The sequence below is a fragment of the Arachis hypogaea genome, chromosome 1, assembly GCF_003086295.3.
Source record: "Arachis hypogaea cultivar Tifrunner chromosome 1, arahy.Tifrunner.gnm2.J5K5, whole genome shotgun sequence".
Classification (NCBI taxonomy): domain Eukaryota; kingdom Viridiplantae; phylum Streptophyta; class Magnoliopsida; order Fabales; family Fabaceae; genus Arachis; species Arachis hypogaea.
In genome coordinates, this window is record NC_092036.1 from 37,755,496 (window position 1) to 37,782,048 (window position 26,553).

Below are 26,553 nucleotides of genomic sequence, written 5' to 3' on the forward strand. Positions count from 1 at the left end.
TTAGTTTAGATTAGTTTTGGAGGAAAAGTTAGTTTTAGAGAGAGAAGCTCTCACTTCTCTCTAGGATTAAGTTAGAGGTAGATTAGGATCTCTTAGATCTAGGTTAATTTCATGCTTTGATTTACTTTTCCTTTTGTAATTCTTCTTCTTCTATATCTCTTCTCTCTAGTTTAGCATTTAATTCTTGTAATTCTTTACTTTTATGTTGATGCACTTTTGTTCTTCTATTTTCCTTTAATGCAATTCATGATTTATGTTTCTTTATTATTCATTTGATTTGTTGTTGTTTAATTCCTTGCAATTGAGTAGTGTAGATTTACTTTCCTTGCAATTTTACTATGCTTTCCTTTTATGCCTTCCAAGTATTTGATGAAATGCTTGGTTGGATTTTAGAATAGAATGTTATGCTCTTGGCTTGGAGAGGTAACTTAGGAACTCTTGAGTTACTAATGTCCAAGTGATTGATGATTGGGAGCCATTGACTCTAGTTATCACTAATTGGATTAGTAGAGAATTAAGACTTATGGACTTGGATTGATATAACTCATTTGACTTTCCTTTACTATTAGTTAGAGGATGATTTAGTGAGATTAATCCTTGCCAATTCTCATATTGTGGTTAGTGATTAGGATAGAAATCCTTGACCACCAACCCTTGCCAAGATCTTTTTAGCCATTTGTTTACTTTTTGCCATTTATCTTTCATGTCTCTTATCAAAACCCCAAAAATAACTCATAACCAATAACAAGACACTTTATTATAATAATTCCTAGGGAGAACGACCTGAGGTTTGAATACTTCGGTTATTAATTTTAGGGGTTTGTTACTTGTGACAAACAATCTTTTACATGAAAGGATTATTGTTGGTTTAGAAACTATACTTTACAACGAGACTTCAATAGTGAAATTCTAAACCGTCAAAAATCCAATCATCAATATCCAAATAAGTAAACGACTACCCAGGAATCGATCACCCCGAGGCTATCAAAATGGATATTCAAATAACAAAAAATGGCAGTCCAGGGATTGATCACCCAAGGCCAACAGAACAGATATCCAAATAACAAAACGGATATTCAAATAACAAAAAATGATGACTCAGAGATCGATCACCCGCGAAGCCAACAAAGCGAATATCCAAATAAATTAAATGGCTACCTCCAAAAACTGATCACCTCCAAGGCTAATAAAACGGATATCCAAATAAGCGAAATAAGGCAACTATTAAAATTGGCCCACCAAAAGGCCTAAAATAAGTTCACAATAATGGCCAAAAAGACCACACAAAACAAACATGAGTTGATAGTCTTTCAATTCATGGAAAGCCAAACTCACCAACAAAAATGGCAATAAGGTCTAAGCTAATGACTTTTGATGAGCGGATAATTTATACGCTTTTTGGCATTGTTTTTAGGTAGTTTCTAGTATGTTTTAGTTACTTTTTAGTATATTTTTGTTATTTTTTATGCAAAAATCATATTTCTGGACTTTACTATGAGTTTGTGTATTTTTCTGTGATTTCAGGTATTTTCTGGCTGAAATTGAGGGACCTGAGCAAAAATCTGATTCAGAGGCTAAGAAAGGACTGCAGATGCTGTTAGATTCTGACCTCCCTGCACTCGAAGTGGGTTTTCTGGAGCTACAGAAGCCTAATTGGCGCGCTCTCAATTGATTTGGAAAGTAGGCATCTTAGGCTTTCCAGAAATATATTTTTTTTTGGTTTTACCCAAACGGTATCCCCCAACCCGACAAGTTAAGGACTAATCCGTCGCGGATCTGAGCTCCATTTAAGGGTCTGCCATTGGCCAATGAGTTGCTGCATGCACAAGGCGCGGTTCGAACTCCCGACACTTGCTTAAGCAGACGAGTGAGCTGACCACTCGACCAACTCAAGTTGGTTTCCAGCAATATATAATAGTCCATACTTTGCCCGAGATTTGATGGCCCAAACTGGTGTCCAAACACCCACCAGAGACCCTTTTCTGGCGTAAAACGCCAGAACTGGCACCAAAGCTGGAGTTAAACGCCCAAACTGGTACCAAAGCTGGCGTTTAACTCCAAGGATGGCCTATGTACATGAAAGCTTCAAGGCTCAGCCCATACACACACCAAGTGGGCCCCAAAAGTAGATTTCTGCAATATCTACTCATTTTCTGTAAACTTAGTTTACTAGTTTAGTATAAATAGCACTTTTTACTATTGTACTCGAAGTCTTTGACCTTTTGGGAGTTCTTTGAACCCTTTTTGGAGGCTGGCCATTCGGCCATGCCTAGACCATTTTGTTCTTATGTATTTTCAACGGTAGAGTTTCTACACCTCACAGATTAAGGTGAGGAGCTCTGCTGTTCCTCATGAATTAATGCAAGCACTATGATTTTTCATTCAATTCACGCCTACTTCTTCTCCAAGATATACTCTTGTACTTAATTCAGTTAAGTTAGACTGAAGGGGTGACCCATGACAATCACCCTCTATCTTCAGTACTCGCTTAGCCAAGATCCACGTACCTGACAACCACAAAGCGGTCTACATGATGTTCAACGTAGTCATTAAACGACAGCCGGAGTATATTCTCTTAGGTCTCTAATCAACGATTCACATCGTCTCTCCTGACAACAGAGCATCTGAATCTGAGATTAGGATCTTCGTGGTATAGGCTAGAACAATAGACAGCATTCCTGAGATCCGGAAAGTCTAAACCTTGTCTGTGGTATTCCGAGTAGGATCTGGGAAGGGATGACTGTAAGGAGCTTCAAACTCGCGAATGTTGGGCACAGTGACAGTGTGCAAAAGGATCAATAGATCTTATTCCGACACAAGTGAGAACGGACAGATGATTAGCCCTGCGGTAGCTGTGCCTGGTATTTTTCATCCGAGACGAGAAATCTGACAGTTGATTAGCCGTACAAAGACCGTAGCCGGACCGTTTTCACTGAGAGGATCATTGACGAACGGATTTTTGACGGTTTAGAATTTCTCAAATAAAATCTCGTCGAAGTATAGTTTCTAAACCAAGCAATAATCCTTTCATACAAAAAGTTGTTTGTCACTAAAACAAACCCCTAAATTTATAAACCGAAGTATTCAAACCTTGGGTCGTTCTCCCTAGGAATTGTAATGAAGTGTCTTGTTATTGGTTGTGAATTATATTTGGGGTTTTTTAAGCTTTTGGACAAGAAGTATAAATGGCAAAGAAAATAAACTAACAACTAACAAAGCTCTTGGCAAGATATGAGAACTAGAAGTCCTATCCTAGTTATCCTCCTCAATTGTGATGACAAATTGTCCATTGCTCCCACTTAGTTAACCTCTAACCATGGAGGAAAGTCAAGTGGATGAATCAATTTTGATATGACCAATAAACATCGGTTACAAGTTATAGCTCGGCAACACCTAAGATCCGATCATAACCGATGATTTCATCATGACCATAAATAATCATTAAATCAATAACGTCGGATTTACAATTAATCATCTTCTTGGGCGTTACAACCCAAGGAAAACGGTCGACCATTTACGCTAATATAAAGCAGACAAGGAAAGCCGAGAAAGGTACGTCACTTTTCTAAATTAAGAACTACTATCCCTTTGATACTAACTTGAGCGTCGGAGTGCCTTTGCAGGTACCCACCCTCGCCGTTCATCCGTCGCCGACGTATACCTCAGTCCACTCTAGGAGTCTGCCGACCTTACCAGAGGACGAGCTATACCTCGAAGTTACCAGGCAAGAACATTTGGCGCCCACCGTGGGGCCGAGCAACTTGAAAAACCATTCGCAAAGGTCCCAAAACACCCTTAAAATACTACCATGGCTGACATTCCTCCCCCGACCCCATCTGAGCTCCTTCGGATGGTGACCGAACTTCAACAAGCAAATCAACAAATGGCGGAGGAAAACCGAAGAATGCAGGAACAAATTGCGCAATTGGTCACTAATCGGCTGGAACACAACGATGATCTTCATAACCGAGAGGAAAATCATGAACGTCGGTCAATGCCAACCCATGTTTCTGAAACACCTCAACAGGAGGAGGAAGAAGCCCACCAAACAGAAAGGTCCCAACCAGAGGCTGAGGAAGAAGAGCGCGACAATTCTGCCGGACCGTTTACGGCCGACATTATGAATTTCCAGCTCCCCCGACAGTTCACCCTGCCGACCACTTTGACCCCTTACGATGGATTAGGGGATCCAAAACAGCATATCAAGAAATTCCGATCTATTATGATCGTTAACGGTGCATCTGACCCAATTTTATGCCGTTGTTTTCCATCTTTTTTAGACGGTCCTGCACTTGACTGGTTTTGTTCTTTGCCTGCAGATTCAATATCGCGTTTTCAAGAGTTGGCAAAGCAATTCGAAGACCACTTCGCAGCATCTGCAATATACCTGCACGATTCTGACTACCTGACGACCATCAAACAAGGCCCACAAGAGAGCCTGAAGGACTATATCACTCGTTTTACAAAGGTCGCCATGAGGATCCCCAACCTTCATCCTGAAGTCCATCTCCATGCAATTAAGAGCGGCCTCCGTCCGGGCAAGTTTCAGGAGACAATAGCTGTGAGTAAACCAAAAACCTTGGCCGAATTCCGTGAAAAGGCCAAGGGACAGATAGATGTTGAAGAACTTCGACAAGCCCGCAAAACAGAAAAGTCAACCGCGGCCAAGGACGATGATAAGCCCCGTGACAGTAAGAAAGCATTCAGGCCAGTTCCCCGTTATGAGTCATACACTCAGTTCAACACAAAGAGAGATGACATTATTAAAGAGATACTCAACTCCAAATTAATCAAGCCTCCTCGTAAAGCCGGCACTTACCCGGAATCCAAGACCGTTGATAAATCCAAATATTGCACCTTTCATCAGAAACACGGTCACACAACGGATGAATGTGTGATCGCCAAAGATCTCCTAGAGCGCCTCGCAAGACAAGGACACCTTGACAAGTTCATTGCCGGGCGTATGCAGAAGAATACAAGCTCGGCTTCCGACCTTGTGACAGCAAGTCCCTCATCAAAAGAAAAAGATAAGACACCAACCCAACCCAGAGGAATCATCAATTGTATTTCAGGAGGATATGCGGGAGGTGGACATACTAGCTCAGCACGGAAGAGAACTTATCGGGCCATGTTGGCCGTCACAGATGCCCCTAAAGTCCCTCAGCCGGTCCAAGATTTCCCAGAAATGACTTTCGGATCAACCGACTTTAATCATACCGATGCTAATTATGACGACCCAGTGGTGATTTCTATCCAGTTGGGGGATTTAATAGTCCGCAAAGTACTTCTCGATCCCGGAAGTAGTGCAGATGTCTTATTCTTTACCACGTTCGAAAAGATGAAACTAAGTAACAAAATTTTGCAACCATACCATGAAGACTTGGTCGGATTTTCCGGGGAACGAGTCCCTGTTTTGGGTTCCGTGTGGTTACAAACCACACTCGGTGAGCAACCATTATTTAAGACACAAGACATTCAATACCTTGTTGTCGACTGTTTTAGTCCTTATAATCTCATATTAGGTAGACCATTTTTAAATAAGTTTACAGCAATTGTGTCTACAGTTCACCTTTGTGTTAAGTTCCCTGTGCAGGATAATTTAGTGGCAACGATACATGGTGACCTCCATGAAGCTCGGCAATGCTATAATACAAGCCTGAAGCCCATCAAAAGGAGCAACATGGTTCAGGTCAACTACATACAACCCGACCAACTAAGTTTAACAGAAATCGACTCAAGAGCCGACTTTGAAGATCGGCCCATGCCGAACGAGGATTTAACAAAGGTGGCTCTGACCGAGGACCCCACCAAATACACCTTTATGGGGACATCAATCAGCAAGGAGGAGAAAGAATCACTCATAAAGTTTTTGCGACAGAATGCCGACTTATTTGCCTGGACATCTGCCGATATGCCCGGAATAGACCCATCTGTTATCACCCACAAATTGGCAATTAATCCAGAAGCTCGCCCAGTTTCTCAAAAGAAAAGAAACCTCGGAGCAGAAAAACGCCTTGCGTCCCTTGCCGAGGTCAAAAAGCTCATCGCTGCAAATTTCATCAAAGAAATCAGGTTCACAACATGGCTCGCCAATGTTGTTATGGTAAGAAAGAGTAACGGTAAGTGGCGCATGTGCGTCGATTTTACTGACCTAAATAGGGCATGTCCCAAAGATGCTTATCCTTTACCTTGCATTGACACTTTAGTTGACAATTCCTACGGTTATGATTTATTGAGTTTTATGGACGCATATTTCGGCTATAACCAGATCCTCATGCATCCATCGGACAAAGACAAAACTGCTTTTATAACTGAATATGGTAATTACTGCTATAATGTTATGCCTTTTGGTCTAAAGAATGCAGGTGCGACATATCAGCGACTAATGAATAAGGTCTTCGAGAACCAGATAGGTCGGAATATTGAAGTTTATGTGGACGACATGGTGGCCAAGACCATGGTCGGCAACTCTCATATTCATGACCTAGCCGAGATTTTTGGGCAGATCCGACGATATAACATGAGACTGAATCCTGAAAAGTGTGCGTTCGGTGTTCGCGGAGGAAAATTCCTCGGATTTATTCTTACTAGCCGAGGAATTGAAGCAAATCCTGAAAAGTGTCAGGCGATCCTTGATATGCAAAGCCCAAAAACGATAAAGGAGGTCCAACGGCTAACAGGACGACTCGCGGCCTTATCCAGATTTCTGCCCTGTTTGGCAGCAAAGTCTTTTACCTTTTTCCAATGTTTAAAAAAGAAAACAAAACATTTTGAATGGACTGAAAACTGTGAATCCGCATTTCAAAATTTAAAACAATTCCTTTCAAAACCACCTGTTTTACAAAAGCCAAGACCTAATGAGCCATTATATATATACCTGTCTATTACTGATACAGCAATTAGTTCTGTCCTTGTAACAGAAACGCAGAAAGGTCAACAACCGATCTATTTTGTAAGTAAATCACTGCAGGGTGCCGAGCTTCGCTACCCGAGGTTGGAAAAGCTGACGCTGGCCTTAGTCTTCTCCTCAAGACGACTCCGACCATATTTCCAGGGGCACACTATCATCGTCAGAACCGAACAACCCCTTCGGCACGTCCTCTCAAAGCCGGAATTAGCAGGCAGACTTATCAAATGGGCAATCGAACTTTCTGAATTTGATATCCAACACCAACCGAGAGGATCCGTCAAATCCCAATACTTAGCAGATTTCGTGGCTGAACTTACCCAACCAAGTATGGAGGAACAGAACTCGGACTGGAGCCTGTTTGTGGACGAAGCCTCAAACCCCCAAGGGTCAGGGGCAGGAATATTACTTGAAAATACTGAAGGTATCATCCTCGAACATTCTCTCCGATTCTCCTTTAAAGCTAGTAATAACCAAGCCGAATACGAAGCCCTCGTCGCCGGGCTCAGGTTAGCAATTGATTTACACATTACCACCTTAAAGGTTTATTGTGATTCTCTATTAATAGTCCAACAGGTTAATCAGGTCTTTCAAACTAAAGATCAGCTTCTATTGAAATACTTAGAACTTGTACAGCAGTTGGTAAATGGCTTTCGAAAAATCGAAATTTGCCACATTCCTAGAGAACAAAATCATAGGGCTGACATTTTATCAAAACTAGCTACTACACAGTCACACACAGCAACATTATTACAGTCAACTTTAGACAAGCCGAGCATATACGTCATTAGCACTTTAAACGCTTTCAATGAAACAAGTTGGCAACTACCTTACATACAGTATCTAAAAGATGGTTCTCTTCCGAAAGAGATCTCAGATAAGAAAAGGTTTCGACGACAAGCTTCTTTCTTCACATTAATGAGTAACACTCTGTATAGGCGGGGATACTCCCGACCACTTTTGAAATGTTTGGACAGAAATGAGGCCGATCTTGCGTTAGCCGAGGCTCATGAAGGAATATGCGGCATACACTCGGGGGCAAGAAGCCTAGCACAGAAAATACTGCGAGCCGGTTTTTACTGGCCGAGTCTGTGGGAGGATAGCAGAAAGAAGGTCAGAACTTGTGACCAGTGTCAAAAGCACGCACCGATCATTAACATCCCAGCCGAGCAGCTTCACCAGTCTGTAGTAAGCTGGCCATTTAACCAGTGGGGGATTGACATCCTCGGCCCGTTTCCTACCGCACCTGGGCAGATGAAATATTTGGTCGTCGCTATTGATTACTTCAGCAAATGGATTGAAGCACAGCCCCTGGCAAGAATCACATCCAATCAAATGATATCCTTTGTTTGGAAATACATAATATGTCGATTTGGAATTCCACAACATATTGTCACAGACAATGGTCGGCAGTTTACCGATCATAATTTTAAAGATTTTTTGCAGAAATTGAAGATAAATCATCATTTCTCATCGGTCGAACACCCACAATCTAATGGTTTAGCTGAAGCCGCCAACAAGGTCGTCTTGCACGCATTAAGGAAAAAGCTCGACAACGCTAAGGGGCTCTGGGCCGAGCTAGTTCCAGAAGTCTTATGGTCATACAACACTACAGTACATACATCGACAAAGGAAACCCCATTCAGATTGGTCTATGGATCTGAGGCTATGATTCCTCTGGAAGTTTCCCAACAATCCTTACGAACAATATCAGAGAATCACGATCAAGCTCGCCGAGCAGAACTTGACTTAATAGAAGAAATCAGGAATACAGCAGCTATCCGCCACCAAGCTCTACAGCAGCAACTGCGCCGAAGACATGCAAAACGAGTCCAACCAAGATCCTTCAACATCGGAGATCTGGTGCTGAGGAAAACAGAAGAAGCTCGCCGACCATCTTCCCATGGGAAGCTTGCAGCAACATGGGACGGACCCTACCGCATAATAGAAGTCCTCGGGAGAGGAGCTTACAGACTAGAACATTTGGATGGAACTAAGATCCCAAGTACTTGGAATGTTCATTCTTTAAAGCAATATTACAGTTAAGGCACAACAGAACGCTAGTACTCTTTTTCCTACCTTGAGATTTTTCCCAAAAGGGTTTTGCTCAAGAAGGTTTTAACGAGGCTAGCTTGCCAACATTAGGTTGTTAAGGTACCACTTTGAATAAAACTCATTTACATTATTTGATAGAATTTTCTCTTTTAAGCTATATTTCAATTTGCCAAACAATCATGAGAGAAGTTAACCACAACTCTCAACAGACAAAACAGATAATATGCAAAGCCATATTAAGCATACAGTTCAAAAATTCCCACATATGGGTACCAGACAAAAGTAATTAAGGTCATACAAAACCTAATTACAACCAACAGTCAAACAAAATAAAGCAGTCATGGGTCATCACACCCAAAAAACAGATAACAAACGAAAGTTATACAAACCAAGCTAGTTAGCTAAATTATCCCCCCTTCCTCAATAACCTCTTCATCATCCACAAGCTGACCATCCCGAATCACCTTACTTGGGTCCATAGATGAAAAGTCGCCATCGGGCATAAGAAACTTCACCTGAGTCACAGCACGTTCAAAACCTTCTGCGAAGGCATCAAGAATGTCACCTTCCCTTCCCGCCTCGAACTCCTTCATTCGTGCAGTCAGGTCAATAACTCGTTTATTCACCTCTTCCAACTCAGTTTCTTTCTTCTTCAGAAGCTCGGTCGCATTCTCACGACTTTCCTTCTCAGCCTTCAAATCCTTCTCCAGATCAGAAAAATTCTTCCTTAACTCGGCAAGGACGAGCTCTTTCGAATTTAGCTGTTCCTTCAAAACAGCACATTGCTCAAGCTCGGTAACAAATTTTTTGTGTTTCTTTTCTTGGCTTCGGCCTATACTAGCCAAACGAAAACCCAACACCTGAAAATTACAAATTTAAGAGCGTAAATTATACAATATAAACACCCAAAGTCAGATAGGTAAAATAGAAAACCTAACCTGCAGAAATTGATCAACTCCCACATCTCCAGCCTCTTCAACACGCGATATATCTGAGAAAGATTGGACAACCTCGTCCGCAACAACATTAAAGGGAAACCCTCGATCCCAAACAGAAGAGCCATCCCCACCATCATCAAAAGCATGAAGCTTATCCTGTTTCACAGTGAAGCTAGATAAGTCCTCAAGTTGAATCACACCCTCTTTGTCTTGCTCCGCTCCAGTAATAGCAACCTCAGTCTTCCTTTTCTTAAAAACTATTCCCTTTTTCTTCGGTGGGGGCTGGTCAACTTCACCCCCTACATCCATTTTTTCAGCATTCGAGGATGAACCTTTGAAATTTTTTGATTTAAACCGAGCCCTAAGGGTAGAAGCCGAAACTCCAGGAAATTTCCCAGCTGCACACATACAAAAATAAGCAATTAGAGAGAAACATTATCCTATCCAAAACTACTTAAGACAAAGCATAATAACCTCACCAAAATAATCCACCATAGCCGACTTGTTATCTTCCAAAGGAAGCAACTCGGACACAGAAATCAGTCCCCCTTTATCCACCATTTCAATCAGAAAAGAAATAATACACTCGTTCTGGCTAGTTATCAACTCAGGACCCAAGATCTGTTGCGGCTGGCAACACCAGTACAAGGGAAATTTTTCCCCAAGATGCTCATCTACAAAGAACGGGAAATCCTCATCCACTGGCTTAATTTTCAAAAACATTTCTTTGAAATCTTTAAAGGAGGACTTATACAGTTTGAAAACCGAAAAACCTGGTGTGCTGTTTAGATTTACCCACAAACCCTTCCACACCCCTTTAGCTTGAAATAAGGAAAAGAAGAGCTCCAGCTCTGGTTTAACTTCCAAAAAATCCATTAAAACCTGAAAACACTTTATGAACGCCCAACTGTTAGGATGAACCTGTGATGGTGCACAGTTCATTTGCCTCAGAACGTCACATTCAAATTGACTAAATGGAAGCCGGACCCTTAGCTCCTCTAAAACACAGGTATACATAAAGAAATTTTCGAAATCCCTTTTTCTGTGAAAAACACGATCGGAACGGCTGCATGGCAGCAATTCCAACCGACAGCCAGGTTTCACTATCCTAGCTACACTAACCTGATTAACACTATCCTTATCTACAAACAACGAAGCCCTTATCTTGACATCCTCCCCAACCCAGTCGTACAGTTCTTCATTCCCAATCTTGGGTAAAGATTTCCCCTTTTTCTCACTCATCATTCCTTATTGATTCAGAAGAATAGAAGTAAGGATAAAGTCGCAGAAAGGGTAGTGTTACTAACCTCTAGTACTCATAATGAGTAAAGGACTCTGAATAAAACCCTCCAGTATTCCGCAGGAAGAAAAATGCAAACCATTCAGTTACTTAACTCCTTCAATTTAAGGTGTAATCAAACACCATTAAATGAAGCACACTTTCAATGGTTACAAAGAAGCCTTGGAACTTGCACCTATTTAGAGATAATAATGACTGCAATTTTACACGTATCGAGCCTTAAGACAATAATTACAGTGACCTGTCTTTTCAGTTACTAGAGGTAACTTTGAAAGAGATATGCTGACCTGGGGGCACAGTGTACCGAGCTATAACTCGTCTACCATAAAAGCCCAACCTATCTCTTTAAAGACAGGTCAAGCTTGGGGGCTGTGATATGACCAATAAACATCGGTTACAAGTTATAGCTCGGCAACACCTAAGATCCGATCATAACCGATGATTTCATCATGACCATAAATAATCATTAAATCAATAACGTCGGATTTACAATTAATCTTCTTCCTGGGCGTTACAACCCAAGGAAAACGGTCGACCATTTACGCTAATATAAAGCAGACAAGGAAAGCCGAGAAAGGTACGTCACTTTTCTAAATTAAGAACTACTATCCCTTTGATACTAACTTGAGCATCGGAGTGCCTTTGCAGGTACCCACCCTCGCCGTTCATCCGTCGCCGACGTATACCTCAGTCCACTCTAGGAGTCTGCCGACCTTACCAGAGGACGAGCTATACCTCGGAGTTACCAGGCAAGAACAAATTTGATTCCTCAAATCCTAATCAACTCCTAAAGGAAAGACTAGCTTTAGAGGCATTCAAATCAATTAGCAATCTCTCCAATTATCAATCAACAAAGGAATTAGATAACTCAAGAGTTACTAATTACTCTACCTAGGCCAAGAGGAACAAAATCTACACTAAAACTAAAAGAGACATTTCAACAAACACATAGAGTGCAATAGAAGTAAACATTATTAAATGCAAGAATTAAAGGAATCTATAACTACAAAAACAAGAGATCAACAATGGAAGAGCAAAGAAGACACATTTATTATGAATTACCTCTTATTGAATTGGAAGAATGTAGAAAGAACAATACTAGATCTACAACAAAATGTAAGAACAACATAAAGGAAATTACAACAAAAGAATAGAAGAAGATGAATGTAGCAACAAAGAATTGAAAGGTAGAAGTAGAAGAAAGCAAAGATTAAAACCTAGATCTAAGAACTAATCCTAATCCTAATCCTAATTCTAGAGAGAAGTGAGAGCTTCTCTCTCTAGAAACTACTTCTAAAACTAAACTATGACTAATGGTAACTAACTTGTGTTTCCCTCTTCATTCCTTGGGTTAAATAGCATCAGAAATGAGTTGGATTGGGCCCACAAGGCTTTAGAATTCGCTGGCCACGTTTTGCTTTAAGTAAACCAGGTGGCAGCAACGGCGCGTGCGCGTACTATGCGCGTGCGCGCCACCACACGTGTAGCAACTATGGCAAATCTTATATCGTTGCGAAGCCCCGGATGTTAGCTTTCCAACCCAACTGGAACCGCATCATTTGGACCTCTGTAGCTCAAGTTATGGTCGTTTAAGTGCGAAGAGGTCGGCTTGACAGCTTTCCGGTTCTTTCATTTCTTCATGAGTTCTCCAACTTTTCATGCTTTCTTTCTTCATTCCCTTGATCCAATCTTTGCCTCCTAAACCTTAAACCACTTAACAAACATATCAAGGCATCTAATGGAATCAAGGTGAATTAGATTTAGCTATTTTAAGTCCTAAAAAGCATGTTTTCACTCTTAAGCACAATTAAGGGAGAAGTTATAAAACCATGCTATTTCATTGAATAAATGTGGGTAAAAGGTGATAAAATCCCCTAAAATCAATACAAGATAAACCATCAAATTGGGGTTTGTCAACCTCCCCACACTTAAACCTTAGTATGTCCTCATGCTAAACCAAGAATGAAATAAGGGTATGGCTTTTATTTAGTGGAAACTAACTAAATGCAATCTACTTATATGCAACTATCTAAATGAATGCAATTGCTTGGTCAAAATAAATCAATTCCCAAGAAGCATATATGCACAAGGGCTAAGGACTAGCAAGTCTAATCCGCAATTAAATTGAGTTATTAAATATTTTTACAAACTTGCATGAAAATTATGATCATAGGTGGAAACATGTAATTGAGCATCAAACCCTCACCGGATGTATTTGCACTCTATTCGCTCAAGTGTTTAGGGTCGATTCTCTCAATTCTCTCCTAATCATGTTTTCCAAGATTTGTTCTTCTTCTAACAATCAACATATATTTCATGCATGCATACAAGTATCATGAGGTCTTTTCTTTGGTTGTAATGGGGCTAGGGTCAAGGTATGATGCATATATGGTTAAGTGAGCTTGAAATTTGAATCTTTGATAAGCTTAAACTTCTCACCTAACCTATGACATCCTATACAATTAATTTCTAACCTAACTACCCATTTTTCACTTTTTCACATACTCATGCATTCTTATTTGATTCATAACACCTATGCATTGATTCCTTTTTATTGACTTCACTTTGGGGCATTTTGTCCCCTTTTTATTATTTTTCTTCTTTTTTTTCTTTCTTTTTTTCTATTTTTTCTTTTCCTTTTCCATATTATTTTTCTTTTCTTTTTCTTTTGTTTTTCTCATTTTTTTTCTTTCTATATACAAGAACCTCAATGCATAAGGTTTTACATTTGATCAATACATGAGTATGTACCCGATTCCAAATATTTCCAATAATAATACAAAACTACCCTTTTATTCCCCCAATGTCCCAAGATTCCCACACTTGAATGATACTCACATACACTAGCCTAAGCTAATCAAAGATTCAAATTAAGGACACTTATTGTTTTTCGCTTTAAAGCTTGTAATGTGCTAAATTAAGAACAAAGTAGGTTAATCGTAGGCTCAAATTTGGCTAACAACGGAAGATAAGAGGTAAGGCCATTTGGGTAAGTGAGCTAATGAAATGATGGCCTCAATCATATAAATGCATGAATACACAAAATAATGGACATAAAGAATCAAACAAATCAAAGATTACAATCATAGAAAGAGAATAATGCACACAAGAAGGAAAAATAAGTGGTTATAAGATGTAACCACACCATTAGGCTCAAAACTCACTTGCTTGTGTTCTTAGCTCAAAATCTATGATCCACAATATATATATTTCAAGCAAGTTCTATGAAGAGTTTTCACTCAAATCAATTGAGGTGCCCTATAGATAGAAATTCTTGAAAAATTTCATTATTTTGACTAAGCTTATTGTGTATACATATGCAAAAATTAAGAAAACAAGTAAAAATCCTAAAATCTTAAAATGAAATGCAAAAGTGTTGGAATTAGAAACTCGTCACCCCAAAATCGCCGAACGGTCGGACGACCTCCCCACACTTAAAATTTTGCACCGTCCTCGGTGCACTCAAAGATGAGCAAGGGGGTACGGCGACTCTCCGGATTGCTACGTGTTCTTAGTCTTGCTTCCGTTATTGCTTGTGGTGCATTCATCATGAAAAACAAAAATATAACACCATAAGATGAGACAATACAAAATCAAGGAAGCATACTTTGTTGGAGTGAGGTAAATCACTAGAATTGAGTGAGTGAATTAGTGTGACATTAAGAAATATTAGGTGTGTGAATTCTAAATTGCGCGGTTTAGAACACACATTAGCATAAAAGTTATGTCACAAAAGAAGCATGCACTTTACTCATTCTAGTGTGCTTGAGATGCTTTAAGTAAACTTGGAAGGTAAAACAAGCATTAAAGAAGCATGAAAGCATTCAAGTCAAACACATATGGATGCATATGATCATGAAATACCATGCATTAAGGTAAATGCACATCATCATCCATCAAGAGATTGCCTAATCAAAGAATACGGTTCAAATCACATGGTGGCCAAATCATGCAATTCAAAAAAAATTACAAGCTCAAATGCAATTCTCATCACTTGGTATTTTTCAAAAGATAAGCATGAAAAACTCAAGACCAAGTAGCAAAATATAACCTCAATTATAGAATCCAACAAAGATTATCTAAGAACATTAATTTTAAATTAGCATTTAGGCAATAAGGGGTAGCAATGTATAGTAAACAAAGTCGATAATCCAACACTTATGATGAAAAGAGAGAAAATAAAATGAAAACTAAACTAAAACTAACTAACAAACTAACTAACTAACTAATTAACTAACTAAAATAAATGGTTATCAATGGTGTTTGGAAGTGTTGGATGAGGGGTAGGAGGAGGGAAGAAGAAAGGAAAAGGAAAGAAATAGAAAGAGGAGAAGAAATGAAATGTGGTGAAGGAAGGAAATCCGCGCGTACGCGCGCATGCCGCGCGCGCGCGGATGGTGTATTTCGAGAGTGGCGCGTACGCGCCATGTGCGCATGCGCGCAAGTGGGGTTGTGCCAAAGGCACAACGTTGGCGTGGCATAGGCATAACTCTCTGGAAAATGTATGGAATGTGGAACTTCTCAATCCACGCGTACGCACGCATGGCGCGCGTGCGTGGATGGTCCAAAATGCATGATGTGCGCGTACGCATGCAGTGCGCGTACGCGTGGATGGTGCTCTATTTTTTCAAAAATTTTTGCTATGTTTTTGCACCAATCCAAGCATTCCAAACCTCCAAGCAACTACCAAAACACCCTAAAACCTTATTTAACATACTAAAATACCAATTAAACTCATCAAATCAATCAAAACAAGAATTTAAACCAATTCTACCAATATGTACAAAAAGAGAAAATGCAAGGATTTTACCATGGTGGGGTGTCTCCCACCTAGCACTTTTATTTATTGTCCTTAAGTTGGACTTATGGGGAGCTTCTCTCAAGGTGGCTTGTGCTTGTACTCATCTTGGAACTTCCACCAATGCTTGGACTTCCAATAAGCTCCATCATTCAAGATTAATATCTCCAAGCTTTGATGGAGTTCTTCACAAACCATGGGCTCCCAATGTTGATCCTCATGTGTTCCCGGATCCCATATTTTGTCTTCACACCCATCTCCAAGTTGATTATCATTAATCCATGTGGGTGGTGAGCAAGGTGAATTCTCAACAAGGTGACCAAACATCCTTCTAGACCCATGTACTCTAGTTATACACCAACCTTTGCTATCAAGCTTTGGACATGTGACCATAGTGAACCTAGAATGATGCTTCCAACCACTAACCATCTCCTTTTTACTCTTAAAGCCACAAATATATCTAAGTTGACCATCCGTTTCAAGCAAACCATATTCAAGGGGAATAATAAAGCTTGAGTATAAGGAATTTACCCACTTGAATGAGAGAATGGATGGTGGTGGCTTGGGGAGAGGTATCTCCAATGTGCTTGCAAGCTCTACTCCCTTGTTTGCTTCCTTAACTGCCTCCACCTTTTCACAAACCTCTTCACTTTCAATCCTTTGTTCATCAACTTCTTCTAACTCTTCTCCATCACTCAAGTCATAAATGGGAGGTTGAGAGAAATCTACCTCCGCATCACTTTCAAATTCATTGGGAGAAGGTTCTTCAAATTCAAAGGATTCTTCACCAAGAAGATTGGATGCATGATCTTCATCACCAAGGGAACTCAATTCTTGTTTTACTCCTTCCAAGTCTTCATATGGGATATGCCTTAGAGGTTGTGCACATTCCTCCTCAACATCAACTTCAATCTTCTTGGAGGGGTTTTCTATAACTCTAGGTTCCCATGGAAGTTCCGCATCTCCTAAGTCTTCAACCACTTCTTCCTTTTCTTCAATGGTCATAGGTTCCTCCAATTGTTCTAACACAAAGTAGCATTCCTCCTTTTCCACCGACGTTTCCAATCTCTTCTTTAAGCTATGCTCCTCTTTAGATTCTCCACATGTATCCATGGGAGTTCCTTGAGTGTCCAAAAGTTGGGATGCTAGCCGGTTTACCACCTCATCTAAGGTGGTCATGAATTGTTGCACATCCCTTGTCATCTCCTCTTGTCCTTGAAGAAGAACACCGAGGGTTTCATCCATTAGAGATTGGGGTGGATGGGAGGGTTCATCATTTTGGAGAAAGGGTTCATTATAGGAAGGTGGTTCTTCTTGGTAAGGTGGTGGTGTGTATTGAGGTGGTTCTTGGGAGTAGTAATCTTGGAATTGTGGTTCCATGTATGGCTCATATGGTTCAAAAGGAGGTTGGTATGGTGGGTAAGGATCATGGTCATATGGAGGTGTTTGTTGAAAATAGGCTTGTGAGTGTGGTTGAGGGTCATGTTGAGGATATGACTCATAAGCATATGGTGGTGGTTCTTGAAAGTCACAAGGAGATTCACCATAGCCATTTGATTGGTATGCATCATGGAATGGCTCTTCTTCATAGTTCATTGGTGGAGGTTGTTGCCAAGAAGATTGATCATATGCATATGGCTCCTCCCACCTTTGGTTGTCCCATCCTTGATACATATCTCCATTATAGTCCTCATCACCTACAACATAGTTGTAATCACACTCATAGCCAAAATGAGAATTCATAATGGAAAGAGAAAATAAGGAACAAAAACTAATAAGAAATAATGAAACAAAATACTAAGACTAGCAAAAACTAGCAAGCAATCCAAAAATCAAGCTATTCACAATATTCACATATATACAATAACCAATAACACAACACCATTGCAATTTCCCGGCAACGGCGCCATTTTGACGAACGGATTTTTGACGGTTTAGAATTTCTCAAATAAAATCTCGTCGAAGTATAGTTTCTAAACCAAGCAATAATCCTTTCATACAAAAAGTTGTTTGTCACTAAAACAAACCCCTAAATTTATAAACCGAAGTATTCAAACCTCGGGTCGTTCTCCCTAGGAATTGTAATGAAGTGTCTTGTTATTGGTTGTGAATTATATTTGGGGTTTTTTAAGCTTTTGGACAAGAAGTATAAATGGCAAAGAAAATAAACTAACAACTAACAAAGCTCTTGGCAAGATATGAGAACTAGAAGTCCTATCCTAGTTATCCTCCTCAATTGTGATGACAAATTGTCCATTGCTCCCACTTAGTTAACCTCTAACCATGGAGGAAAGTCAAGTGGATGAATCAATTTGATTCCTCAAATCCTAATCAACTCCTAAAGGAAAGACTAGCTTTAGAGGCATTCAAATCAATTAGCAATCTCTCCAATTATCAATTAACAAAGGAATTAGATAACTCAAGAGTTACTAATTACTCTACCTAGGCCAAGAGGAACAAAATCTACACTAAAACTAAAAGAGACATTTCAACAAACACATAGAGTGCAATAGAAGTAAACATTATTAAATGCAAGAATTAAAGGAATCTATAACTACAAAAACAAGAGATCAACAATGGAAGAGCAAAGAAGACACATTTATTATGAATTACCTCTTATTGAATTGGAAGAATGTAGAAAGAACAATACTAGATCTACAACAAAATGTAAGAACAACATAAAGGAAATTACAACAAAAGAATAGAAGAAGATGAATGTAGCAACAAAGAATTGAAAGGTAGAAGTAGAAGAAAGCAAAGATTAAAACCTAGATCTAAGAACTAATCCTAATCCTAATCCTAATTCTAGAGAGAAGTGAGAGCTTCTCTCTCTAGAAACTACTTCTAAAACTAAACTATGACTAATGGTAACTAACTTGTGTTTCCCTCTTCATTCCTTGGGTTAAATAGCATCAGAAATGAGTTGGATTGGGCCCACAAGGCTTTAGAATTCGCTGGCCACGTTTTGCTTTAAGTAAACCAGGTGGCAGCAACGGCGCGTGCGCGTACTATGCGCGTGCGCGCCACCACACGTGTAGCAACTATGGCAAATCTTATATCGTTGCGAAGCCCCGGATGTTAGCTTTCCAACCCAACTGGAACCGCATCATTTGGACCTCTGTAGCTCAAGTTATGGTCGTTTAAGTGCGAAGAGGTCGGCTTGACAGCTTTCCGGTTCTTTCATTTCTTCATGAGTTCTCCAACTTTTCATGCTTTCTTTCTTCATTTCCTTGATCCAATCTTTGCCTCCTAAACCTTAAACCACTTAACAAACATATCAAGGCATCTAATGGAATCAAGGTGAATTAGATTTAGCTATTTTAAGTCCTAAAAAGCATGTTTTCACTCTTAAGCACAATTAAGGGAGAAGTTATAAAACCATGCTATTTCATTGAATAAATGTGGGTAAAAGGTGATAAAATTCCCTAAAATCAATACAAGATAAACCATCAAATTGGGGTTTGTCAATCATACAGCTTGCCATGGAAGGGAGGATGCATGATTAGATGAAGACAATAGGAAAGCAGAGGTTCAGAGGCAACGAAGCATCTCCAAACGCTTATCTGAAATTCCCACCAATGAATTGCATAAGTATCTCTATGTTATTTTCCATTTTATTTATCTTTTTATTTATCAAAACCTCATAACCATTTGAATCCGCCTGACTGAGATTTACAAGATGACCATAACTTGCTTCAAGCCGACAATCTCCGTGGGATCGACCTTCACTCGCGTAAGGTTTATTACTTGGACGACCCAGTGCACTTGCTGGTTAGTTGTGCGGAGTTGTGAAAAGTGTGATCACAATTTCGTGCACCAACTTTCCAACTCGCGGAAAGCGAAACTCATCAAATACTTAAATACAATTTTTTGTTTATAAACACATAAAATTTTCATTAATAATCACATAATTTTTTTAAAAAATAAATAGAAAAAACACAACATGAAATTTTTATCCATATAAAAAAAACTTATTTATCTAAATATAAATATTTTTACCATAAGCATAAATTTTTTAAAATAAACAAAAGAAGAAAACACATAAATTTTTATTAACAAACACAAGAATTTTGGAAGAGACACTGAGAAAAAAAATTTAGAAAAAAAAAACAATACATGTAGATAAAAATTATGTAAATTTTAGAAGGAAAATATAAAAAATTTTAAGTTTAGAAAAAAGTATAGGCTATGCTACTATAATAATTTTCTTTTCTTTTTACTCTTTGAAAGTGTTTTATTTTCTGTCAAATTTTTTGTCCTCTTTGTCTTTCCTTTCCTATTTTTTTCTTTTAAAATATGAAATAGAGAATAAAAAAAGAAGCCATAACAATAAAGAAGGAAAAATTTACTACAACAACAATCCAAGAAAGAAAATATGAAATTGAAGTTTATAATTTCTATATTTGTGTAAGTGATTTTTATTTAGACCAACTAATTATTACACTAATTTAATTAGATTTGACTAAAAATAAAATTGATCATTGATCAATAAAAAAATTGATATATTAATCTTTATACTTTTTAGTTTGCATAATAGAGAAGTTTATTTTAATGTTAATGACATACTAGTTTAGGCTCATTTATACTAGGTATATAATAGAAATATAAAAAATATTAGTGTCTAATTTTCTTTAACTATTTTTTTGTTTTATACAATTTATAAAAAACATATTATTTTTAAGATTTAAATTCAAGATGTTTTATTAAATTATAAATTATTTATCATCTCAACTAACTCATTTTTTATTTTATATATAAGGAGAATACAAGAACGATTACTTCCTAATTTTTTTTCTAAAATGTCCTTTGTTGTATACAATTTATAAAAAAATATTATTTTCAAGATTAATTTCTAAAACTTTTTATTAAAAAATAAATCATTTCTCACCTCAACAAATTTAATTTTTATTATTTTTATACATATAAATTACTAATATATCTGTTGATATATTAGTCTAAAATAAAGAAATTGATAAAATAAAAAATAAATTTCTAAAAATAATTAAATTCTCATTTCTCTTTCATTTTATTAATTTTCTTAACTTGGTTTTGATATAATATAAAATAATTTTATATATACATCTAATTATATAATATAACATCATAATAAAATTGTAAGTAACTAAGTATATCAAAATTAAATATTTTCGTTTCTAAAACTTTTTGCGAGAGGATAAGGGACTACCACCAACCAAATCAACAGTCCTCGTCATCGTGCACACCACTCTCCAAAACAATCGCGAAGCACAGTATCATCCCTCATTTTTTTATCCGCGACAAGATATATGGATAGTGTTCCGTAGATAGCCATCTCTCTTTTTCTCTCTCTCCCATCTGGCCATCTGCCAAAGCCAAGGGAGAAGAAAGAAGAAGACGCCGCACACAACACACAACTCAAAAACCTTAAAAAACCCAAAAAACAAAAAACACACACACACCTATGTGTCTATCCATTTCTCTATCTATTCACTCATCACTAACATCAAACTCTCCAAAATAACCGTTTCATGTCTCGGATCCTGTGATTCGGATCCCTAGGTAGGACCAACCAGCTCCCCCTTCGGCTTCTTTCTATCGTTCCTTCATTTTCTTGGGTCTCCGTTATCCACCGTTTGATCCGGTTCCCGGTTTTCCGCCATGACGCGACGATGCTCCCATTGCAGCCACAATGGGCATAACTCGAGGACCTGCCCGAACCGCGGCGTCAAGCTTTTTGGGGTCCGATTGACCGATGGCTCGATCCGGAAGAGCGCTAGCATGGGCAATCTTACCCACTACGCCGGTTCCGGGTCCGGTTCAGGACCTATCCACGCTTCTGGGTCCAATAACCCCGGTTCGCCCGGGGATAACCACGATAACGCGGCTACCGCTGACGGTTATGCTTCCGAGGACTTCGTTCCTGGCTCCTCTTCTAGCTCCCGTGAAAGAAAGAAGGGTTTGAATTCTTCACCTTGTTAAAAAATTCTTTTTTTTTTATTTTGTGTATACTTAAGTTAATTGCATGCGAAATTTTTGGACTTCGATTGAAGAGTGATTTTGGTGTTGATTATGTTAGATAAGATTATAAACTAAGTAGCTTGGATTAATTATGTGATCTTTGTTCGCATGATTATTACTCTGTATTTACAATTTACAAATTAGGGTACAATTGTTCTTTTTTATTTATTTGTTTGATTGTGTTACTGTAGGATCAACTAGATAAGAAAGATCACGTCAATAGCAAGTAAGGGTTTTGCTAACACTTGCTAATGTTACCACTATTAGAAATTTTTAATTTTTTTTCCGTTAATAAATGTATAAATGTACTGTCATAAATGCGTTGAAAATTTCAACTATTTATCTTTCTATTGAAAACATTCTCCATTAAGCACTTTATAAGTGTCTTAGCAAGATTCAATAAATAAAAAATCTGGAGGCTGAGTTTGTTGGAGACTGTACTTTTTATGAATGAATTATTGGAATGCTTGTGCTGCATAGTTCTGGAATCCCAACCGTATTGAATGTTGGCCAATGAATATGGTAGGTTTATGAAATCCATGCCCCCCCCCCCCCTTCTCTTTTTTTTTGTGTAAAACATTAAGAGCTGATCTAGCTGACAGAGGGTTATAATCGATTAGGAATCTAATTGCAAGTTTGTGATAGTTCGTCCGATGTTTAGCTCATCTTTTGGGTGACACAAGTTGAGTTACTTATCTAGTGGATTTCTTTTTATTTCTTTGTAAGTGGAATGCATGTATTTCAGTTATACAGAAACTTCTGCTGTAGTTTTTGAGCAGTTTGTTGTTTATGACAAAACTACAGTCTACGGACGCCATCTAGTAGAGAGATTATTATGTTGACTTTAACAAGGGTTTAATGCCAACTCTGTGGATTTGGCACACACTTCTATATATCAAGAAGAGAGTGTTCTAAGCGCACTTGCAAGTTACAAGTCATTATTAACATTTCACTACCTATTTCAAATAGGATCTTGTGATTATTGGCTCCGTATAAAATCTAGCAGCAGATGTCTGGGTTTCGGGTCTGGCTTTAATAATGGAAGGTCTATGGGTTGCATCCAATTTGTTAGTCCATTCATTCGTTTTACACTGACACCTTGTTAGATCAAGGCTACACTTGGTGTAGGTTTTTGTTTTTCAGTTCCATTTTCTGAACCTATCCTTGAATATGGAGTTGTTAGCTTTTACGTATTTAGGTTCTAGCGTGTAGGGATGAAAAAGTAAAACAAGAGATAGATCAGAGGAGCTTGACCCAAACCCTGCAACAGCAACGGGTGGAAAAGAGAAGATGAAGGTGTAGCTAGAATCTCTATGGTGGGTTTCCAAAGACAAGTGCTTTTGGTGAAAGATAGGAGCATTGTTGTTATTTTTGAGTCAACTCTTAATTTTTAATGAATTTATGATCTTCTTACAGGAAAACAAAAATGACTTAACTTGTTTACATACTCTATTTTGTCAAGCTCCTACAACTTAAAGTAAATTGTCTCAAAATCGATAGATTCAATTTGTCTAGTGACTTCTGAGGTTAGAGCCTAAATCTGCAATTGTTTTGACCCTCAAAATGTGCTATTTGGATATGTGGATTTGTGTTGATGTTATACAATATTTAATGAGTCAAGCTAATGTTGTATATATTTTCTCAAACTATAAAATATTTTTGAAATGTTAAATCTTTTATGGGTCTAAATGTTGAGTTTATTGTTTAAGATTGATCAATCTTAAGTTCTTAAAAAATTTGCTCAAACTCTTTTAGTTTGTGTAATATGCAATTAATGGAAACGAAACCGTGATGAACCTGGATTGCAACAGATCAGTGTGGTTTTCACTCTCCCCCAAGTGTTTTATTGGCAATGCCAAGTTCTTGAAAGACCTGGCCCTCTTTTAGTCTGGGTCTATTTTCCAACTTCCTGAGATGCTACTCCAGACAACATCCATCCCTCACCCTATACAATTCTAACCTCCTCACTTCCAGTGCCAACTCAGCGAAGTTGGTTACATGCATTTCTCCCGAACTATCAATATATTTCCCCATTTTCCCTTTCTTGATGCACTCTAATAATGTGGGTTCCTAACAGTTTGACAACCTTGAACAGGAGATCAAAGGAGAAATGAGAAGAGGGGCTGAATGACTGTTAGAGGTGGGTCATTCTAACCCTGGAAGGCTTCTGGTTAAACATGTATATCTTGGATAGAATAAGAGAAAGAGAAGTGGAAAACCTCTATGTGGATGTATTATCTCGGTCCTTGCTTGTTTGGTATAGATACCAAGCAATCAATTCATGGCATATTTTCAAGAACAATACATAGGTTGTTTTCTTATCATTCTAGTAAACAATGCCATAATCACGTGGCAAAAAAAAAATGAGAGGAATAACACCAGGGGGATGGGAAACATGAGTTTTCTTCTTTTTTTTTTCCAATCTGGATGAAGTAGTAGTTGCCATACTTGCCATGCTGAAATGCATATTTCAGCTGCTCTGCGCTGAGGTTGCTGTAGTGCCATTATTAACAACTGTGATTCAAAGGCCTCAATGTGATGTAAACATTTATCAGGCTTTGCTTTAAGCCAGGCTGGTATTATGTTTTACCAAAAATGGCCAGGCTGGTCCCCAATAGACCTATTGTAGATGAGTAAAATTAGTGTACCCTTGGGTCTTGGTTAATTTCTATGGTGAAATGTTAGAATGTTTGTCATACTACACAAAAATGATAATATCTCTCGTTTATTTCATACTCACAATGGTGTTCAAGCATTAGCTGAGATGCCTGTTTTAGCCATGATTTAATGGGTGTTTTGTTTTGATTTGTTCTAAATTAATTTCATTTTTACATTGCACATAACTCCAACAATGCTACCGTATCCTAAATGAAGACAAGCAAACACATTCATGCAGCATTTTCTCATAGTTTAATTATAATTTTTAATATGTAGGGGTTCCATGGACTGAGGAGGAACATAGAATGTTTTTACTTGGATTACAAAAGTTGGGCAAAGGTGATTGGCGTGGAATTGCAAGGAACTATGTTATATCAAGGACCCCTACTCAAGTGGCCAGTCACGCTCAAAAGTATTTCATCAGGCAAAGCAATGTGTCTAGACGGAAAAGACGCTCCAGCTTGTTTGACATTGTTGCAGATGAAGTTTGTACTCTTGTCTGCAATTACTATCCATGAAATAATTCTTTTTTTTTATTTTATTTTGCATCAGATGAACATTTATGCCACATAATCTACTCATGTTCATTGATAAAATTACCCAATTGTTTTTATTTCTTTAAAGATATAGTGTTTTCTGTTCTAGCTTCTATCATGACTTGGTAGTCATTTGTGATTTGTGAAAATTATCCATTTCCGTTGTTCTTCTGCTTCTGGTTTGACAATTACGAATCTTGGCCGATTCAATGTGCATTAAAATAATCTTGTTAAGACTACTCTAATATCTCAGATTCAATTTGCTCTTTTCTCTTAAACTTTTAAGATTTTCTTTATTTCTTATATTTATTTATATATTTTAATCTTGATTTTGCAGGCAGCTGATGATACTCCAATGGTACAGCAAGACTTCTTGTCAGCTAACCAGTTACAGGCTGAAACAGAAGGCAATAACACCTTGCCTGCGGTTCCCACCCTCGACGAAGAGTGTGAATCCATGGATTCCACCAACTCCAATGATGGAGATTCTGCGCCATTAAAGCCTGAAAACTCTCAACCACCACAACAGCAGTCATCTTATCCGGTGCTATATCCTGCATACTATTCTCCTTTCTTCCCATTTCCTCTGCCCTATTGGTCAGGGTACAGTCCAGAGCCTAATACTGTGAAGGAGGAGACACACGAGGTACTGAAGCCAACTGCAGTGCATTCCAAAGCACCAATCAACGTTGACGAACTCGTTGGCATGTCAAAACTGAGCTTGGGAGAGACTATTGCAGACTCAGGCCCGTCCTCTCTGTCCCTGAAGCTTCAAGAAGAAGGGCCATCTCGGCAGTCGGCGTTTCATGCAACCCCAACATGTGGCAGTTCGAATATGAATGAGAGTGCCATCCATGCAGTTTGAGATGTTTGTTTGTGTTGCAAGGAGGGCATTGTATTCATGGCTCATGAAATGTGGTTCTTGTCTTCTCATGTATGTGGTTGTTGGGATATGTATAACCTTAATAATTGTTTCTTTGCCCCCATGATGGGAATTAACCTAGTTTATTTCCTTTGCTGGTAGGGAATAGTGTCTAGGAAATTACTTAGGTCTAAATCAAAACTCTTTAAAATATGTCCAGTTATTTGTATTTTCAATGTTATTATGTAAAGTTGATTATGCAGTGTGACAATCTATTTCTCTACCCTGAAGTAGTTTTTGTTTTCCGGATTTTGTTGGATGAATAATACACTAACACGAGTACACATTGTCTTAAATACAGTTGAGGGTAAGTAGATATCTATAACAATATATAAAGCCAATACAGAGAGTTGACCATGACTTTGGTGTCCAATTTTTTTGGACTATATTAACCCTACAATAAACTATTTAATAAAACAAATTATAAGGACAAAATAGACAT

General features: G+C 38.4%; 1 protein-coding gene across 4 annotated transcripts; it reads left to right on the top strand.

Moving 5' to 3' along the window:
* Positions 1-21,181: 21,181 nt before the first annotated feature.
* LOC112802418 (transcription factor KUA1) lies at positions 21,182-26,341 on the top strand. Of its 4 annotated transcripts, XM_072197632.1 has the most exons (5): positions 21,308-21,933; positions 22,187-22,221; positions 24,091-24,135; positions 24,930-25,138; positions 25,527-26,341. In XM_072197632.1, the coding sequence occupies exons 3-5, from the start codon at positions 24,123-24,125 to the stop codon at positions 26,052-26,054; spliced, it is 750 nt and encodes a 249-aa protein (XP_072053733.1). In that variant the 5' UTR covers positions 21,308-21,933; positions 22,187-22,221; positions 24,091-24,122; the 3' UTR covers positions 26,055-26,341. The 4 variants fall into 4 exon arrangements, with proteins under 4 accessions (XP_025701420.1, XP_025701428.1, XP_072053733.1 ...); XM_025845643.3 differs by lacking the exon at positions 22,187-22,221 and having other exon boundaries at positions 21,268-21,933; XM_072197634.1 differs by lacking the exon at positions 21,308-21,933 and having other exon boundaries at positions 22,187-23,311.
* Positions 26,342-26,553: the final 212 nt, after the last annotated feature.

What these genes read in the sequence shown, in the direction of transcription:
- LOC112802418 (XM_025845635.2), top strand. Translation starts at nt 21,636, where the DNA reads ATGACGCGACGATGCTCCCATTGCAGCCACAATGGGCATAACTCGAGG. An exon ending in CTCCCGTGAAAGAAAGAAGG is followed by an intron (nt 21,934 to 24,929) that starts GTTTGAATTCTT and finishes TTTAATATGTAG; the next exon opens with GGGTTCCATGGACTGAGGAG. An exon ending in TTGACATTGTTGCAGATGAA is followed by an intron (nt 25,139 to 25,526) that starts GTTTGTACTCTT and finishes TTGATTTTGCAG; the next exon opens with GCAGCTGATGATACTCCAAT.